The 21,903-nt window shown below is 35.5% G+C and overlaps 1 protein-coding gene across 1 annotated transcript in view; it reads right to left on the reverse strand.

Annotated features, from left to right (window-relative positions):
* CFAP47 (cilia and flagella associated protein 47) overlaps window positions 1-21,903 on the reverse strand; it is a 363,098-nt gene that overhangs the window by 308,812 nt on the left and 32,383 nt on the right. Inside the window, 3 exon segments of the mRNA XM_050891106.1 lie at window positions 6,625-6,784; window positions 8,033-8,133; window positions 11,291-11,459. Coding sequence (XP_050747063.1) covers window positions 6,625-6,784; window positions 8,033-8,133; window positions 11,291-11,459 — 430 coding nt within the window.

Consider the following 21,903-nt stretch of genomic DNA (forward strand, 5'->3'; position numbering starts at 1 on the left):
CATATTAACCATAGTTCCAAAGTTAAACCTTCAAAAGTTAGGAAAGAATAGTGTTAAGATTTCCTCATACAAACTTTTCATTCATACTGTACGTAACAATTCTAACAAATCCATTAACTACACAATCACATCCGTTTGCCATAGAATCCTTGACTTGCTCAGAAGGCAGAACAGACAGTACTTATTCTGCATTGCTGATCATTCTGTGTGTGGCTCCACACACTTACTGACATCAAAATTCTGCATAATGTGTAAGCCAATAATTTATTGCTTATGTCAGAAACACCAGGAAGTTGCGATACTGTCCTCATTTTAAACAGACACAAAGACAAAAAAGTGAATTATTTCATTAAGTTTTGTTCATTAGTTTCTAATGCCTAGGACCAATGTTTTCAGGATATTTTATGTTAAATAAATTACTTTGAAATTAATGAGAGTTATGTCCTGAACTAACAGCTGAAGTCATGAATTTATTCTATTAATCACACCTTTCATGACCACTGTCAAAGCTTGTGCTGCCGTTACCATTCTGATATACCACCATTAATTTCTATAGGGCAAACAACAAGCAGTCCAGTAGATGTGAAAATTTTCATTAGGGATATTTGATGGTATTTACAAATCTGCCAATCTAAATTTGCCAAGGGCTAACAAAATCTGTAGAATTATACAGGAAATTTCCCCTTTGTCTTTTCTAAATATATTTATTAGGGGAAATGAGCATTCATTGCCTTACCTTAGAAAAAACTCTGAATAAAGGAACACAACCTCTCAAAGCACATGCGTGCATATATTCATTAGCTGCTTCATTTTCAGTCTAATTTGCACTAGAAAGCCTATCCAGTTCAGAGTGCCTAACTCCCTAGCATGCTATCCTGGGACTATACTTTATGCAGATCCCTTGCTAATAGAAACTATAAAAATATTTCTGCTGAAAATCAGTTATAGACATGTGCAAGTTCTCCTCCTGATATTGCTTACATACTTCTGGAGGAGAAATATTTCAAGTCCCCACACCTTCCACTCTACTTTCAATTGCAATTTAAACTAGCAGCAAAAGCTAGTTTAAACGGCCACCTCTTTAAGGATGTCCATATTCCTTGTTCCTCTGTAGCAGCACAAATCCGATTTTTTATTTTATTTTTCCCCCAGAAATCTTAACTGTATAATAGCATGTTTTTTGACCTTTTGAGAGTGTGTGGGAAGAAAGTAAAATCACCATCTGCTCTTCTCATCCTCTTAAGTTTGTATTAGATTGTTACTCAGTTCCTACACTTGTCTCCCAAACAAACAGTTTAGTTGCCTTGGACTTTCTGATAATTCATGCCTTATTGCATATATACACCTTCAGCATAAATGGGTGCCAGTGAAGAATTTGCATACACTGAAATACAGACTTCAAAGCACAAAACTCAGAGGTAGATAAAACTTAAAAGTAAGCCCTACAAAAAATGAAGGAAAAAAAAAGTAAACTAACCATTTCTCCACAGAAACTGTTAAAGGGCATAGTTATTTAATATCTTACTGTTGCAGAAAAAAAAAAAAACTAGAATCATAGAATAGTTTGGGTTGGAAGGGACCTTAAAGATCATCTAGTTCCAACTCCCCTGCCATGGGCAGGGACACCTTCCACTAGACCAGGTTGCTCAAAGCCCCATCCAACCTGGCCTTGAACACTTCCAGGGAGGGGGCACCCACAACTTCTCTGGGCAACCTGTTCCAGTGCCTCACCACCCTCACAGTGAAGAACTTGTTCCTTACATCTAATCTAAATCTACACTCTTTCAGTTTAAAGCCATTACCCCTTGTCCTATCACTACATGCCCTTGTAAAAAGTCCCTCTCCAGCTTTCTTGTAGGCCCCCTTTAGGTACTGGAAGGCTGCTATAACGTCTCCCTTGAGCCTTCTCTTCTCCAGGCTGAACAACCCCAACTCTCTCAGCCTGTCTTCACAGGAGAGGTGATCCAGCCCTCTGATCATCTTCACGGCTCTCCTCTGGACTTGCTGCAACAGGTCCATGTCCCTCTTGTGCTGGGACTTGTGAGTGAATTAGAGTAGCTGCAGCACCTGTCGCTAGGGTTTGAGTAGCCACAGTGTGGCTCGAACCCACGACCCTGGGAAAACCACCTGCCTGATCATGGCATCTCCCCTGCCAGGTAAGTATCGTGCCCCACGTTAGGCACCAAAAAGGCTGCCGTGGTTTAACCTCAGCCAGCAACTAAGCACCACGCAGCTGCTTAATAGCTCGGCATTATTATACACTAATAATAATATTATAATAATCATTGTAATGAAAAGGAATACAACAAAAAAAGAGAAATAACACCCAAGAAAAGACAAGTGATGCACAATGCAATTGCTCACCACCCGCTGACCGATGCCCCAGCAGCAATTCGCCCTTCCTGGCCAACTCTCCCCTGTTTATATACTGGGCATGATGCTCCATGGTATGGAATACCCCTTTGGCTAGTTCAGGTCAGCTGCCTCGGCTCTGCTCCCTCCCAGCTTCTTGCACACCTGCTTGCTGGCAGAGCACGGGAAACTGAAAAATCCCTGGCTTAAGATAAGCGCTACTTAGCAACAACTAAAACATCAGCGTGTTATCAACATCATTCTCACACTAAATCCAAAACCCAGCACTGTACCAGCTACTAAGAAGAGAGTTAACTCTGTCCCAGCCGAAACCAGGACAGGGCCCCAGAGCTGAACGCAGTACTCCAGGCGGGGTCTCACAAGAGCCAAGTAGAGGGGGAGAATCACCTGCCTCGACCTGCTGCTCACACTTCTTTTGATGCGGCCCAGGATACAGTTGGCTTTCTGGGCTGCAAGCGCACATTGCTGGCTCATGTTGAGCTTCTCATCAACCAACACCCCCAAAAGATGGAGGTCATGATGGTCATCTGTGCCCATTATATAATCATCACACCTTCCAGGGGCATTGAACTCCTGGTAACTCACAGGTGCATTTGTGAGTATTTTTCCACACAGGATCCCAGAGCACAGATTTATTGTAACTTACTACGTTGCAGATAAGTTTTTTCATATCACAGTAAGATATAGTGAATTTTTCATATACTGTTAATGCATTATACTATAGTACAGCAGAATAGGATCATATTAATATACCTTCAGTTCTTGAAAATCTCTATTAAATTTAGTAAACTTTTTCTAACAGGTAGCATCATACTACCACGCATTATATAAACTCTTGCATTTAATTTAACACTATAGCTTACTATAGCATTTTGCATTCTCATTATTATAAATGTTGCAGTATATTTAAACAAATTACTGTAATGCACACTCAAAGTTCATTTTAAGGTTTGTTCACCCCCACATACTACAACTGTACAGTACAAACCTATGAAGGTGATTAGCACACCATATTCATTAACTAGGTCTCCTGTGTGGGTTTTGATGTATCTAATGTTCTCTTGCAAGAAAGAGTAATTACATTCAGTGAAGGTATAGCACAAGTAGGCTATAAATCATGGGAAAATACTTAGAACATCGAATTAAGGGCAATAGATTTTTACAGCTATTTATGATTTTCTGTAAATAAGTATGGGAACACAGCAACAATACAAATAACTTCAAATGACAATTATTTATCAGTCATATTTACGTATATACACATCTGCATTTACACATACAATTTATTCAGTAATTCAAAAAATTGGCTTTTATTTGTATGCTGTTCTCTGCTTCACAGTCTTTGTAACACAAGTAATTTTAATACACTTTCATGACGTAAACACCTAAATAGAACAACCATCATATGGATGACCATTTCACCTATTTATTATCACGATCCCTTTCCAGCGGCTGCACAAAACAGCATTAGAAAGTTTTTAAAAATTTCCTGTCTTAAATGCCAGAGTGGTACTTAGAAGAAGGAGAAAATGAGACCCTGTGCTCATCTGGGCCCTAAAAATCACCAGATATGTGGAAATACAGATTTATTCTTTTTATCTTCCAAGTCTAATATTGCCCTGAGCAGTTTTCTCTTCCAAGCTATATGCATTAACCTAATCAATGCAAAATGCAGCTATTATATCTCCTATTAGAAGAATATGTTTCTCAAATTCAAAGCAGACAAAAGTGTTTGTATGTGTTCTTCACAAGTGATTATTTTAGTATGATTCACAATTATTCTAACCATAGGCACAGTCTGCAAAAATATCTATTAGAATACCTTCTCAAAGTTACAACACTTATTTTGTAGGCTTTATTATCTGAAATACTGCAGAAAAAAAATATGATACCCTATTGAAAGCAAAGTAGAAATTTATGAAAGGAGAAAAAAATGTTTAAAAGAAATAGAGTTACAGTAAACTACATGTGTATTTTTTAATTGCCTCTCAAGGAACAACAGAAGGTTATGAGTGTTTGTTTTTCACTTTCCAACCTTCTATATTTACATTCCTCTTCCTCTGCATTCTTACTGCAAAGAGCTGGCGTCATAATATATTTCTGTTCCTTGACTTCTTTAACCTGTTTTTACTCTGAGTTGCATCTCAACAGTTTCTCAAAATTCCGAAGTTTACCCAAAGCCTTTCTTCTGTCTAGACACACTGTTCAGATGTGCTTTGAGTAGATCCTTACATCCTTCATAAGTAAACTGAGATTCCAAGTCCACATTTCTAAAACTTTGTAAAACTCAACATCTGAAGAGAGATAACTTCCAGGTTTTTCACTTTACAATATCTCTCTGCGTTTTGTCCAATCTTCTTGTCATCCTGCTCCCACTGTTTAAGCCCTTCTGATTTTTATATTCTAACATTTTCTCACACCCTGGGACAATATTTTCATTCAATTTACCTACTATCCTTGGATTTTTTTATTTCATATTGCTCCCAAAACAGATTATTTAATTCATCTCTGTTTATTTTATTTTGATAACCTACTTAAGTTATCACTAAAATCTGATTGAGGACCTGTATAGATGAGATTAAGGTGAGATCACATCATTTGGTTCCAAAACCAAAGATTACATGAAGTATAAAATAGAACCTACCGAGTAAAAAAATCTTTATTGCATTGAACACATTTTTATGGCTGTTTCATAAACATGTGGTTCAAAGCCAAAAACTGGGTTTTCGCAATTTACTTTGGAGGAATGTAGGGGAAAAGGAGATAAAGTGATGCATTAAAGCCAGAAACACGCTCTAAATGTTTTTGCTCAGCCTTCCAATAGTAAATGGCACTTAACTTTCTTCTAGCAGTTTAATCTGTAATAATATATAATTTAATAGAGTAATTTAAATACATATTTCTAAAAGGATACCTCATGGACAGCTTAGAAGCGTAAAAACTACAACTGTAGATACTGATTGGGTCAGAAACTTTCCAGGTATTATATGCACAAAGAAATACTACTTCAGAAAAGTCAGAATTTGCCACTCAAAACAAAAATTAAAAGAATTTAAACCAGACAACCTTCTAAATAATTCTGCAAAAATCATTATATATTAATTACTTTTCCACTTCATGAAGCAAAACCACAAGTTGATGTGATTTTTCTTCAACCATAAGTTGAAGACAAAAACTACCAACAAGGCATAAAACATAATGGAAAAATGTTTTGCAGTACAGCAAGGAACTCCAAGCAACACGTGCAATTAAATATTGCTCTTGCATATTCACAACATGTTTGCAGAGCAACATTTAACACAGTCTTCTCAATTTATCATACAGAATCACAGCAAGACTTATATCTATAATTTTTTTATTTATAATTATATTAAATTGTTCCCAGTGCTTAATTGAGGTTATAGATTTCAATCCTACCATAAAGAATAGCAGCAACATCTTTCTTTAGGACAGGGATGCTCACTTGCTGACTCAGGATCAGATTTGACAAAACAACTTTTTTTCCCCTTGAGAATGCTGGGGCCCCAAAAGTAGGCCACTTAAAATTGTCAAAATGACTGAGTTCTGTAGGCATCAGCTGCACATGCTGGTGGGCTTTATCAACTCAAATACAGTGTTACATTACTGTCTACCTTAAATACTTAACTGGGAATAAGGTACAATCCTAATATTCATGTTCTGCCATTCCTCTTCCAGTGTATGTGGTTGATTACCATCTTCCTGCATGCTCTCAAGTTTTGTTAGAAATCTATTTTACGTTTTTTACTTAGGGTCTCGTTGCCTGAGCAGACTACTCAGAAAATACCATAGCTAAGTGATTTTGTACCTCATTGAGGCAGGAAATTTCCTTTCTTATCTAAATTATGGCTATTTAGAAAAAAGTTCACACACATTCCAAGTACTCTTGGAAAGCTTTAGTATCTAAGTCAGTCAACCTAAATGCACATGAAGGAGCAGTACTGAAAACGATTCAGCTATCCCAGCCTTTGATGCTTTATATGTGCAAACCAGACTTTTCAAATAATGCTATCAAGTGATTCCATGCTCTGTGTTAGCTCTGCAGCTTTCTTATTTTCTCAGAACCACACCAAACCTTTCTTTTGGCATTTTAGTTCATCATTTAGTCACATTAACTGGAAGTTAATCAAAACAAGTGCTAGTTATGATTCATCATAAAAAGTCATTTAAACAAATCTATGAAAATGGTATATTGGCCAAAGTATCTGTAGAAGAATTCAGAAAATTACTTACAAGGGCAGAAGAATACAGCAATACTGATTTTTTGTCCTGGATCAAGAAATCCAGTCTGCAGACTAAATTTAAAAATACCGTTTTCTGTATTTTTGCCTGCATCACCACAATTCAATTTCCATGTCAACTGCTGCCTTGAGATATTCTTCAGGTCAAGCTTCTGTAAATATTTGCAGAGAAAGGAGGACATGATGAAAGAGGGAAAGCAGCAAACATCATGATACGTTTCATATTGCTCTATCCTAAGCATTCTTTTTGCAATCAGATCAGAGTGAAAGCAAGAAAGTACTAGAACGCAATGAAGAACCCAGTTTATTGCATCTGTAAGGTGACAAGATGAGTACGCCTATCAGCACGGACTAGATGCTTTCCAATCACTCACCACATTCACAAAGAGCAATACTTTCTTTCCAGAACGGAAAAACCTCTTTTATGCGAGGTAAATAGATCAAAGCATCACGGTGGGAGTGCTTAGCCAAACAGAAATGAGGAGTTTTTCCTGATATAAATGAAGCACAGCAAGCACTAAACACATGGCTCGTGACATCTAGACTTACAGGTGGATACGTTGAAAAAGCAAGAAGTTCAGAATAAGGTTTTCAAAACGCATTCTTTTAATTCAATAAGATGACAGTGGAAACAAAAAAAAAATTCCATTCCTTTATCTCAGAGTTACTCTTTCAACTTCTAACACATCTATAGCTAGGAAAAGGCCTTGACTTTGTATTATCATTGTTTTCTGAAGATACTTGAAGAAGAGTTTCAAGTGTTTTCATCATTGCCAAAAATAATTTTTTATAGTTTCCAAACAAAGCCTTTGGGAACTAGAAGCAACAAATTATTTTATGGTATGTTTTGCATTCGTACAGCCAAATTCTCTATGTTCCAAAACAGAATGGCCGTGGCCAAATATCCTATTTAGTGCCTCTTTCCCATTAAGCCCTAAATCATGACCAGGAATTTTTTGGGAGAGTGCCAGTTGGCACAGATCAGTACCATACAATGTACTGGGACAGCAATTTAACTGTATGGACCATCACAGCACATCGATTGCATTCCTGCACTGTCACTGTCTTGTTTACTAACACAGGCAGAGGCAGAAAATCTTTGGAAGTAAGCTATTTCTTACACAATTCATGCGTCAGTTTCTCATGGTGCCTATACTTTCTCATATATCAGAGAGTCAGGACAAGCCCAATTTTGAGTTTTGGAAAAATTTCTAGTGGTGAAAAGACAAACATAAAATAAAAAACTGAACAAAATGACAATGGGAAAACTTTTAAATATTTAAACCATATATTTGGAACATGACTGAATTTTGAGTTCCAAATCTATATTATTTTCCCAGTCGTTTCTGAGTAATTAAAAGCTGTAGCCAAGAATAACTATAACACTTGTGATTACGTACCTGAGAATTCAGACTTTCATCAACAATATTGAAATGTATGCCACTTGAATGTTGTGTAAATTTAAGTACCATTGAGGAGAACTCCAATGGTGATTTAAGTACTGTTGGAAAAAATAATTTAAAATGTTTATACAGCATTATTTTGACAAATATTTCCTCAAAGTCCCTTCATAAAATCATTGCTTCTGCACATGTTTAGCAGAAGTGTTTCTCCTCTTGTTTTAAAGCTGTATTTTCTTTCCGTTGTTCCCATACTATATACATAATTACTGTAATTTAACTTTCTGTCTTATTATGACCCTTTAGTCACATTAAAATTATTTAAATTTTGTATCTACCAGACTTATAGCATCTCTCCTTCATATAAAGATGCTATAAACAGAGAGCCACATGATCTTCCTATTGCAGATGAATGCATTTACATTTGTGATGGTAATCATCAGAAAAGACTTGAAAGATTGTATAAAAACCAGCATTTCTCTTAATTTCATATAGCTGGAACAAAGACACCATCACAAAGGATCAAGTGAGGATTTAGAAAAAACAAAGGTGTATGTTCCCACAGCCTCATTTTGCTTCTTGATTAAACACTGGAAAGGAACGTATCAAGCATAAAGTAGCCTTTTATTAAAATCTGCAAGTTTGTTTCATACTCATTGAGGAAGTGTGTTGATCAATTCTCTTCTCCTCCTAAAAAGCCCAAGGGATTTCCTAATGATGTATTTCACATTATGTAAACAAGAATACCATCCATATTCCTCTAAAGCATAGGCATATAAACTCTATAAACTAACAGTTTCAAAGTAGGAACCTAATCTGCTGGAATGCTTCCACCAATATGCAACTATGTCACTCACGAAGTCCTCACCTCTCATAGAAACTGCCTGTACAAGGAAAACACAGCACGACTGAAAGACCAGGAGGGAAAGGAAAAGAAATTATCCACCCCATGAAAAAAATTGTGAGATTGATTATTTAAAAAAAAAAAAAAAAAAAAAAAAAAAAGTCAGCTCACGAGGTCATTACATTGATAATATGTCCTCTTCCTCTGTGTCTGGCTGAGGTAGGGCTTGCGTGTTTTCCAGTTGAGTTTTCTGGTTTGGGGTTGGTTTTTTTTTTTTTTCTCTTTCAGTGATTTCTTACATACCAATGAGCAGTCTCCAACGGAAAAGTCTTACAAGTATTTAAGTAAGAGACCTGCTTTCCTTCCAGGTGCTGAAACAGTCTACAAACTTTGTTTTAAAAAAAATTCAAACAAGTTCCACAATGGATTGAAAACATAGTGACTACATTGAAATTAAAAGACTGGGTTGACTACCCCGAGATTATTGTGATTCTTTTCTCAGGGTGAACAAGCCTGAGTACAAACATCGGATATAAGCTATTAAGTGCCAACTGCACCATCCTGTGCAGCCTGAATCCCAGTCAACCACAAAAACTGTCACGGGGGGGGGGGGGGTGGTGGAAAACAAACGTGCCATAAAGCCCACAGTAGTGAGAATTAGGCATATTTGTCAAATCAAAACTTAGAATTTGCAAGATGCATCTTACCTACTTTTAGTTTTTAAAGTGATAATCTGAAATGACGAATCAATAACAGACATAATTTTTAAGTTGTCAAAATGTAATAAAATTATCAAGTTCTTTTTTAACAGTAAAAATATTTTGGCTAGTTGCCTGCATCTGTATGATTATGTGAAATACTGGGGGGTCAATACATTTATTTAGACTTCTCTCCCTCCTCCCAGCCCATCAAAATTCCCAGTAAGAATGTAATTTCAATACTCAAATTTAAATAGAAGCCACAAATTATTTTTTCAACTATTTCTTAGAACTGAAAGTATTATATATTCACTTTAGTACCATGATTACTTGTTGTTGGCCTATACTGGTACTTTGAAGAAATTCTATGCTGCAGAAGTACAAATTTGTGATAAAATTTAGATAAGATTGTCATTTATTAGCAAGACTTACTGATTGTATCAATTCATTGTTCCACAAAGAAAGGAAAAAGGAAATAGACATTTTCTTTTTGCTTCAGGTTACATAAATCACTTCTGCACTAGAAATCTGTCACTTTGATTCATGATTTTTTACTTAGAGATGTGCTTTCTAATAATCTCATATACACGTGTACATTTATCTTTATTCTATGTGTCCTTAAACTAAACATATTTTAAAATGTTTAATATGAATTTACTTCCATCACAGGATCTAAAGAAGGTCTCTCGGGTTTCTCTGATATCTTAAAAGATCTCAAAAGTAAGACTTAAGTTAAAGGCCTACAGAGAAAAAAAAAAAAGAAATAAAAAACAAACATAGATAAAACCTAATAAACTGGAGTTACTTTTACCCCACATTATGCATTTAATTGGCCAAGCCTCCTTCAGTGCTCCCAAGATGTTTAAACATTACACAAACATCATTCCAGGAAGACACTTCTTGCACTTAAGTCTCATCTCAAATAAACAGTGACTACATATTAAAAACTGAGATGAGGAAAGCTAGTGGATTCAAGTATTCACAATGTGTAGGTCTACATGACTGTAATGAACAGACAGGAGACTAAAGAGAACCACAAATTATTTCTAAGAAAAGCAGAGAAGAATCATTTAAGATATCAATTTCTTGCTGCAGGCAAATGGCCTGTAACTTTGGCCATTAACAAACTCTGACAGGCCAGAAGAGTGCAGTTCTGCACATAAAAGCAAACAGAAGCAAATGGACTAAATTACAACCAGTTCTGTCAGATGGGATCAGGACCAGTCAGAGGCATTTTAAAGGAGTTTTAAAAGTAGCTAGAGCTCCTAGTTTTGACAGGGTAAGAAGGAAAAAAAAAAAAAAAAGAAAAAAAGAAAAAAGAAAAAAGAGTATGAGTGACATACTACTTTTCTACACTTTTCAGATGAACTGCTGTAAATACTGGGGTCTGCACAATACAGTCTATAAATACTAATGAATGAGTAGAAACAAAAATTAGTTTTGGTAAACTCATTTTTATATAAAGCAAATGGCTATATAAAAAAACCCCAATATTTTCCCAGCACATCATAAATATGTCTAGAAAGTTCAGCTTTACACATATTTAAAAATACAAATCAAAATTTTAAAATTTTGTAAGCTTCCAAGAAATTTACAGATTACACAACTATCAAACGAATTTCGGTTAAGTAGTAATTCTCTGCAATTAGAATACAAGCAAAAACATCACTGCAAATATAAGTATCCACCATCTGCTTAAGTCCCTAGTTTACCTACCAACTGCTTTAACTCTACAGAATGGAACAGCCACAGTCACCGCCTGTGGCCGAGGAGCAACAACATGCTTTACAGATCCAGCAGAAGCTGCAGATACAGGACTTGGCTGTCTCCATGGGAAGTCAGCCCGAGGAGTATTAAGTGGAAGAGTGAAGTCATATGCTGCCACCTAAAGGACAAAAACATCATTGTGGTCACTTTTCCAAAGAAATTGTAAGTATTTCTTGAACCATCTGAGTGGTATTACTATTTCAGAAGAATTATTGAAATTAATTTAGGACCTGATCATGATATTAATAGGATGGTAGTTTATTAGCACCCAGTATCAGCCCTTTAAGTAAGCAGTGGCCAGCCATTTTTTCCCCCACCAAGGAAAATAAAACTGTATGCACAAAAGTATCAGGGTTATCAGCACAGCTACAGACAAGGCTAAATCACTGCGTTGTGTTCCTCTCCAACCACTCTCCTGAGTAAAGAAAAGATTGGAGCAGCGGCCCAAATGCATAAGCACGAGCAAAGAGCAGGAAAACAAAGCTACGTAAGTTAAGGAAGCCTTTCTCAAACACTGAAGAAAAAAGGTCAGCTGTTACGGTATACCCAGCATAAACAAAACGGGCTCTGAGATCAAGGTGGAGCATGAGTTAAAAATCGAGAAACCCCGGGGGCAGAGGGGGGACGGGGGACAGAACAACAACAACAAAAAAAAAAAACCACACCAAAAAAAACCCCTCTTAAAACTTTTGTCATTGAACACCACTGAATTCCATGAGTCCAAATTCCAGTGATTTTGATCCTAGTTTTATATCTGCAATCACATCCCCAAATAAGTGGGGCTTAGAATTTAAAAGATAGCATGTTTTATACGAAATCCTCTTTTTTGACAGACTGTGCACTTGAGAGACCAAATTTATTTCACAGTGCACTTTCAAGGAGGCCTCTCGCTCTGTCTTTCCAAGGATCAACACACTAGAGCAGTACGTTCTCCAGACAAAGAGGTGTGGATAACCATAACAGAGGTAACAGAAGGAAAAACAAAACTTCTGCACTGAAACCGCCACTAGAGTCCTTCAAATTCTGTTTTCACCTTGAAGGCCACTGAAACCTCCAGAAAGGACTCTAGCCTATAAACTCTCCATGCTGCTCAAAATTTGCAGTAAAACCAGCTATATAAAGAAGTTATGAATCATTTAAAAGCTTTCAAAAACTGTAGAAAATAGTGCACTATGCTTCACTTTCACATATGTGGTAGTGAGTAGAATATATAAATGACAGGAAAGAAGGAAAAAAAAAGTAAATTTGTCCTAAGCCAGGACATGAGGCACATATCCATCTGTAACAGAATCACCACAGAGCTTAGATAATGAGAAGCAAGTACGCAGCACTTACAGTGTTTGGAGTTCCAGCAGGGTTTATAACACACAATTACGAACTCCTGGTGAGAGAGATGTGTGCTGAGCCTTGTGGAACATTTTGTGTATTTGTGCTCAGCAAGAGGAAATCATGGGATAAGGGGAAGTCTTTCTAGTGAGATCACCACAGTCCCTTGATTTATACTGATACTTCAAATCTGATAATAATTAGACTTTATAACATAGAACTGGCTTTTCAAAATTAACATGGTGAATGCCATTTAAGATTTTTTTTAGTAACTAACGCCTGAGGTGTGTCATAAACAAAGACTGAGTAAAAATCTCCTGATTTGATTTACATGCTCTCCTATTTTTAGTATCTCAAGTCACCCACATAAAATATTTCATCAAGTTGCATCTTCAAAATATGCACTTGTGGCATGAAACCACATAATTAAAAATTAGAATGAAAAGTATCTTTTCTTCATACTGTGAGAAGTTCCTTTCACTTCAACGTGTGAAATACATTTCCAGAAACATAAGAGAAGTTTGATAGAATAGGGCTGAATACATGGTTATTTGGCAACCCTGACAGCTGTTAAAATACACATGTAAGAGAGAACTGTAAAGTTAACCAATACAAGAGAGAGACAGACAGACAGACTTCACAGGACTCTCTAGATCAAGCATCTTATACAACGGTCACAACACAGACACAGATTCTGTCACACTCCTTCGGCTGCATGAGAAGTTTGCTATATTGGGTATAGTGTACCCAGCACACGTCTTCAGAAGTGTAATATGCAAAGTGCTGCATAAATAACCAACTTATCTCCCAAGCATTATGGGTCACTGTAAGGAGAACAGAGAGAGGATGACTGCACATCTCAATGCACATCTCAGGTTCTGAGCTTGCTCCCAAGCCTTGGCAGCTCCCTATGGCCAGCAGGTACTTCCCTACGTGGGCAATTCTAACACTTGAAACACCATTGCCAAGAACTACAGTAAAAAAAGTAAGCTAGAAAATCCTTTCCATCCCTAGCATATATGACATATATAACAATATAATGACACTAAGTTTTTTAAGTTTGGTAAGATTAAAATGCTTAGTCTATATTAGATATCATTACATCATTGGCTATGCAAAAGAGTACGTTCTAGCACTGCCATTGTTCTTCATCAATCCTGTTACGTTTAGTACGTTTAGGTTGGACAACAAAAGGTGGAATCCCTTTATCCCTCTCCCAAAGCAGTTATTCAAAACTTGTTTTTCATCCCCACTATCAGGAGAATTTGGTTCAGTCTTACTATGCAACAAGGGTTTTATTTGCTAAGAACTGGCAAACAAAACCAAATATGTGCAAGACACTCACTTAATTCACTACATGTAGGACAAGATGTTCACTGAAAACCTACATCTGCTTTGAAGCACAACAGTGCAAATTCAGAGCCAACATAACTCACAGAAATTTATTTATATAATTGAGAACAAATCATAGACCTTTTGTTTCATTCATATGTATCTTTGCCTCATTAACTGCACATTAACTAACCTGTATTACAAACAAAAATTCTTTAAAAAGTCTATATACTTAGAAATCATATTATAATACATACACACACACACACATATTACTGAAACAGAATTAAAACTTAATTTCATTTTTTTAGGACATCACTTTGCAAGTAGAATCATTATTTTTCTTTTTATACATATTTTAAGAAAAAAAATTATGATTTGTTTTTAATCTCTAAAACTCCATAATGGAAAATTCTCTCTTGTAAGATTATATACGTGAAAAAATTAATGACAATATAAAAAAAAAATCCTTATACTATTACTGGACTTGCAGTTACTTCTTAAATAATCTATGAATACTTTACAGTTATTTATCTATTGGGATATTTTTCTGAAGCTGCATTTAACTTCATAAACCAGAGAATACAGGGAGGGGCAGGAAGCAAGGAGCCTAGAGAGAGTTCTTGCACAAACACTCAAGGTTGTTTATATCATTACACGAAATATTATTCCTGTCCTGATTTACACTAATTATGCACGTTAATTGGAAAGGAGGCATCATCGACAAAGTGGTAGTCTTAGCAATTAAAATACTTCAGACTAGTCACATGAGACAAAGGAGCTCCTTGTTATGCATTCACATAGAACACCTCCAAAGGATGCCAGAAAAGGACATGCTTGTGTAGGCTGCCACCAGAAGATAACAATTCTTTAAATAAAACTGATATTCCTGCAAACTTTTATTTAGAGGGCATTTTAAAACACCTTCCAATTTTTTTTGCTAGAATTGCTAAACAAATAAAAGTTGCTGATTTTAAGAAATCTGTCTGATCAAGAAAGCTCTGCTACCGAAACTCCTTTGAATCTATGAAATAGGTTTGATACAAAGTGCATGGTAGCTCTAAGCCCAACATTGGACAGTGAACATAACTGAATGGCTTCCTGCCTCAGGCCTAAATACTCAGTATACTGAAAGAAACAAAAACAACCAACCCATCAACCATGACAATTAAAATGGTATTTTATATAGAATTCATGCATAAAAAATAAACAAACTCAAGCACAGTTGTCAGGTTGAGGGGAGGAATCCAAGAGTAGAAAAAAAAATTATTTTCAAAAAACACTTTCAAACAGTTACTTCATTTCTGTCTTTACTAAGTATCCCAATACAATAATATATTTTATGCTTTATAAAATATATTTTGCTAATTATTATTGTAATATAGCATATATTCTCAAGGTTGAGTAAAAATTTTGCTGTCAAATCCAGGAATCATATAGTTTAATTAGCACAAAGAATATGTGACTTCTCCCTAAAATTACAGTACTTGCTTTCACAGTACAACTTCACAGGGAATTGCAAGTAAATCAGTAAGCTAATTTATGTCTTAAAATTAAGTTAAAACATCTGTAAAGGATAATACTCTTGCATTTATCATATAATAACATGCAGACTGTTCAAATATCTTGAAGCATTAAAAGTCATTGAATTTTTGTGTAAAGGCTGATTTTAAAGTTTCTTTATTTATAGCACTAAAAATATATGGATTCAGCAGTGATACAAGGAGAGAAAATGTAACGTACATTAGAAAAAAAGAAATCAGTTTGATTCAAATTTAAACCTAACTGCAAAACCAAGGGTTTATGTCCTGCAACCGTATACAATATACATTCTCAACCTCCCCTCAGATTTAACATGAGCTTTTCCTTAAAACATACTTAAATCTTTCATGCAGCCTAAATTCCCCAGCTCTATATCACAGATAAGCAGCTTTCCACAATGAATAATGTAACCAGTGTTCAAAGCCATCATTCAAAACATCGAAATAAAACTAAATCTTTCCCTTGTATACAGAGATGATGCACCCACAATACCCTGTAATTCCACAGCTGCAGATTTTCCATAGAATTCATTTCTTACACCACGAATTCTGTTCTTTCATTTAAAAAAAAAAATTACATCATTAAAAACGCCAAAAACCCCGCCCCAAACCACCTGTCACTCCTCTACAAAAAGCTTAAGCACTAAGCTCTGACAGGTGTGACTTGCTCTATTTATCTCAATCAAAGGCCCTTATAGGCTTCATTATTACACAGCTGTGTATTTTGTCTTTTTTCCAAGATGCTGGAATTTGTTATTTTTCAGCAGGGTATTAAAAAAAAAAAAAAAAAAAGGTCATTTTGAAGCAGTACACTCCTGCACCTTGCTTTGCTTGCTTTCCTTACCAGACCATGCATCACGCTGCTGCTAGCATGTGGATCATCCTGCCTGGAGAAACACAGTAACAGTTGAGGAACGAAGATGAGCAAATACTTAAAGTGACCACATGCTGCCTGTTTCCCTGGCACAAAACCAAAGGACAGGTTACCTGGACAGATAGCTTGCAGAAAAAGAGCCATGGTCAGAAAAGTCATGTTTATATGCTTCTTGGACAGTACGATTTAAAACTCAGTTCAAAAATAACAACTGCTAGCAATCAATCAATAAATAATATTATTAGTAATAATTCATAGCTCTGTCTCTGGAGAGGGATGAGGGAGCTACAACAGGTATTTGGCTAGAGAGTCATGGGGTTTTTTGTTTAGTTTTGGTTGGGTTTTTTTTTTTTTGTTTAATTACCAGAAAATTTCTTTCTATTCAGTTCTGAAATGAGAACCCTGCCTAGCCCATCAGACATTCAGCTGGCTAAACCTCCTTATACTGCAGTGAAAAAAACCTAAAACATAATTGAAGTGTCTCTCAAATAAAGTTATATCAAAACAGAAAAGAAAGCAGCATACAGCCTGTATACAAATATGATATTAAGTAGTATTTGCTAGCTTACCTACTTATATATATTTTTGTATATTGCTTTCACTTACAGCTCTGACTTTCACAGCCAACAAACACCAAGGTTAAACTCTCTCCAGTGAGGTGGAGAGCCCTGTCACCTCTAACACCTTCTGAGATGCTGGAATAATAGGCAGGCACAGCCAGGCCATGTCTGAGCAGCATCCTAGCCTTATCTATATTGCATCGACTTCATTTTACCACTTAGAATACTGGGAGAATTATCTCAAAATTTTTTAGATATTATTTTATAAGCATGCCAACATAATTTATCTCTAAGAGTGTCTTTTGATGTCACATGTATTTTTACATACTAAGTTTTAGTGAGAATTGTAGGAGCTATTCAGAGTTCCGATGTATTTACTTCATTTGTTGATTTGAAGCTTTTTGAGGCAGAAGGAAAGCTATTGCCAAGTTGATTTTTAGCAGGAGAATTCAAGATTGCATTCAAGACTAAATTACTTGAAATCTTACATTAATAATTCAAGTAGTTTTAATAAAATTTTAAAGCATATTAAAATAATTTCATGCTTTTGTGATTTTTTTTATTAATGCTTCTGAGTTATTTAGTTTTAATTTTTCCTTAGTTCTAGTATCTACTTTCTTAGCAATAACATCAATATAGTGGTTTTTTGTTGGTTTGCAGAGTAGTATTGCCAGTAATGACTGCAACAACAGCAAGAAGTTTTAGTAGAACCAGAAGGCGGACAGCAAAGAATGCAACTCAATGGGATACAGAAGGTTTGTAGCAGCTGGGAGGTAAGCTGGGTAAGAGTAGTTGTCCAGAAAACGGTGATGAGATCAGAGAAACAGCTGTTCAAGTGCAGAGGCAGGAAATAATGTTTGCAACCGTGAAACCTGAATAGGAGAAGCTCAATATACAGAGAAGATTAGAGTTTTTTCAAGACTGGAAAAATCAGGAAAGAGAAGGAAGAAATCTAGTGAGAAAAGGGGGAAATTTAGATGAGGTAAAATGATAAAGAACTTTGATCCAATGGGGAATGTTTTAAGAATCAGTAACTACTGAGAGTTTCTGATCACAATCAGAGATGCTGGTACCTGGACCACTTTCTTAACAGAACTATGCTTTTTATTAGCACTCTACTTTGCAGGAGTTAAATTAAAGAAAAGCTACATCATCCTGGGGGGTACATATACTTCCAGCTGCTTCCTTTAGTCATGCCATAGTGGGCATCACATTTAGTTTTCAAAGTTAACTTCATTTAACATTAGTCAGTGCTATTGCTGCCAGCTATCAGTGCTGCACTAACTTTCAGCGATGTTAACTTGTGACCACCAGTGAGTTGTAAGTTGTAAGACATTTCATTAAAGCAGCACTTATTAGTTGCTTATGAGGTACAAGATACCCCAGGAAAATTTCCTTTTTGAAGTTCTTTATTCCCTTTCTTCTGAAGGAAGTTGTTCTGATTGCCAAAAATTCTTCTCAAGACTGGTAAAATACTTAGACCCAGAGTTTGAAAAATTAAAAAAGGATGACATCAGAAAACCCTATAGAGAAATCTGTAATCAATAGATGCAATATATTCTACAGTTTTTTGGTTTTTTTAAGAAGAGCCGTCACAAAACAGATCCAGTCAAATGCAAGAATTATTTTTTTTGTCCAAATTTATATCATAATTAAAGCAGACTGCCAACTGGTAGAATCTTGTCTTCAGTTAGGTTACCATACCACCCGTATCAAATGACAGTTGGAGATGCTTATCAATAACAAACAGTAATACTGAACAGTAGTTTAGATGACAAGTGAAATTAAACATAAAGAACCATCTGCTATTTCAGCAGTCTTCAGAAATATTAATTTAGTTAATCACTTGAATTTACAGCAGCATCAGTAGCAACATTTCTACTCTTAACACATCCTGCAACTTGACAAGGAAAGAAAATAGTAATAGAGCTGAATTGTGACAATGGGAAATACAGTACTGGGAGGCAAATAAAATCCCTGTTTTGATAGCTGGGGGTGGGGGAGGGCATTTAGGATTTTAGAGAGTTGATATTTCACTAGTGTGTAAGGGGGACAACTGACCTTCCACTACACTCTTTTCCACTACAGTGGAGAAAAAAAAGGATCACTTTGTACAGCAGCACTATCACCAGAGAAATCCAATGCCATAAGCAAGAACAGAGCTGTCGGATTTCAGGTTATGGCTCCCATCAATATGTATGTGGTTTAGATCTTATACGCAATTGAGTGCTTTTAGCTACTGAGACTAAAGGAAAAAAAAAAAAAAAAGAAAATTGCTTCTACAGTGTAGATTAGAAGTACCTCTGTTAAACACTTGACAAGATGTAAGTAAAATTGTTTTATGAAAATAAATTGAAATTGAGGCCTTGGAAGTTAAAATATTGTTACCTGTTAAATCTTATACATAGTACGCATCCATAGAACAATATTGCTAGACCTTATTTTAGCATTTCTAGACCCTGTTTATCATTTTTAAATCAGTATGTTTGTGGCATTCTATTTTTATAGAACTCCTAACTGAATTTTCTGTATAGATGCTGAAGAAAAAAAAAAAAAAAAAATCCAAAAAAATTAAACGCTAGCTTAACTAAGCTAAAGTATCAGTTGTACCATCATTACCTTGCTCTGTTTGTGGATTAGATGGGAACAAACTCCTCAAAACTAAGTATATTCTATTCCAAAGTAATCAGATGATACAAAATGAAAAACAGGAAAGAATGGAAACTTGGGAGATTTGGAAAGTTCTTACAGAAGGGCGTTACAATTTTAGCAACCATTTACTTTCTCTGTTTAGTGTTATATCTATGGCTTACTAGAAGCTAACTGGCAGTTACAAAGCAGCATTTTGTTTCTCATTTCTATTGACAATCTTTCAATTAGAATAAAAAATTTAAAATGTTGTTGAATACTTATGATTTTAAGCTGAAAAATGTTCTTTAAGAGAATGCTGTTACAACAGGTTGCTTTTGTAAATGAAATATGCATCTCAGAGGACTTTACTAGTAAAATAAAAATCAAAACTAATTAAGTTTCAAAGCTTGGCTGTAAGAACAGTAATAATATATACCTACTCATTAAAAGTTCAATCAATCTTTTCCCCATTTTTGTTTTACATGGTTCTACACTATTTTATGTACTTCTTTTTATTTATAAGGGAAGCTAGCCTTTCCACATTCCAATTTCATCATTTTAAGCCAAAAATCTATATTCCTTTGTATTAGTTATTGCTTAACTGGTTTGAATTTCACACTTAGCAAGAGACAGCCACTAAGAAGTACTGTTATAATTGCTAAGAGCCTTAACACTGGCCTTAGTGGGGCCAGAATTTCGTCTTTGGAACAACAACATGCTGTTAGAATATGATTTTGCAATGGATAAATGTGATTGTCTGACAGATGACTTGTCCCCTTGGGACAGAGTGAAGCATTTCTGGTAATGCTTGTCCAACCCCTTCTTAAGAGTCTTCAATAAAGGAGATACCTTCTCAGGTAATTTGTTCCAATATTTGACTCTTTGCTACAATGAGTTTTTATATCTGATCTGATCCACCTGGTATAATTTAAACCCACTACTCATTACCTATTAACTGCAGTGAACAAGCATATATAAATTATATTCCACAGAATATTGGAAGTTAGTTCCTTTTTTTTTTTAATTTATTTATTTATTTATTTTACTACACAGTTTGTGCTTTCTGGACTTCTGATCATTTCCATTGCTTTCTTTTGGACTTTCTTTCCAAGGGAAATTTTCCACTTCTTTCTTTAAGCATGGCATCCCAAATGGAAAAAGTGATCCAGCTGAAGTGTTATCAGCACTGATTAGAATAATTATTTTACTTGCTTTACTAACATTATTCCTATTTATATAAATCAGTATGGTGTCTGCCTCTACTTGTTCAACTTGTGATCCACAATACCATACACATAGGTTACTCCAACAGCATTATCTAGTCTTGCATTTCTATTATTGACCCTTCCTACTTAAATGAAAATGTCAGCGTTTTTCCTTACTGAGTTTCTCTCCAGTTTGACAATAGGTCACTGGTGATATTCTCTATGTACCATTTTGCAAACAATTACATACTTTCCCAACACTGTATCTAGTCTAAATCTGACTACCTTGCTTATGAGAATGTTACATCAGACAGTGTCAAGATACTTAAAGATATGACATCTACTGCTTCTCCCCTAACCTCAAGGCCTGCTATGCTATAGGAGGACATTAACTTGGTTTGAAATAGCTCATTTTTTATGAATCTATTGACTCATGTTCTGTCAGGAAAAATCATCTGAGTAGCGAATATGCTATAAATTCACACCATCAGTTATTTCACAATAGCTTCCATGTGTACACAGAATCTAAGCTGACAGTAATAAGAGGAAGAAAATCAGCGTTACCAGACACAGCCTGTAATATGTAAACATTATTTGAATGATGCTTTGAACAAAGGAATTCCCTTTTATTCAAAAACTAAAGTGCTGGGAAGGAGGGTGGTGGGGAGGTGAAAAAAGAATATTGTTGACCCTTCCAAGATGCATTGTCTCTGATATTCATTTATTTTTTTAAGCTAAAAATGCAGCTAATGCAACAGGTTTATGTGCTGTAGAAGTGGTCCCCAGCTGCTTGTTCTGAAGCTGGTTCATAATATCAAAGACTAAGTTTTCTTTCAGTTCATTGTTCTCCAAATATGTGGAAACCCCAAACCCTCCATTTCTAAAGCACTGTTCAATAGGTTTAGATTTAAAATTTGCTATAGCACTCTCTATTGACACCTACGGCCAATAAAATGCTATTTTCCTGATGTAAAACTAACCCATAAATTCTCATATCTTCAATTTATTTCCCTCAAATAGCTCAATCAGAAAGCAACTTTGCCAATCTTTATGACACATAAAACTCCTCTACTTTTGCAGTCCCTCGGTCATC

The sequence above is a fragment of the Gymnogyps californianus genome, chromosome 1 (assembly GCF_018139145.2).
Source record: "Gymnogyps californianus isolate 813 chromosome 1, ASM1813914v2, whole genome shotgun sequence".
Classification (NCBI taxonomy): domain Eukaryota; kingdom Metazoa; phylum Chordata; class Aves; order Accipitriformes; family Cathartidae; genus Gymnogyps; species Gymnogyps californianus.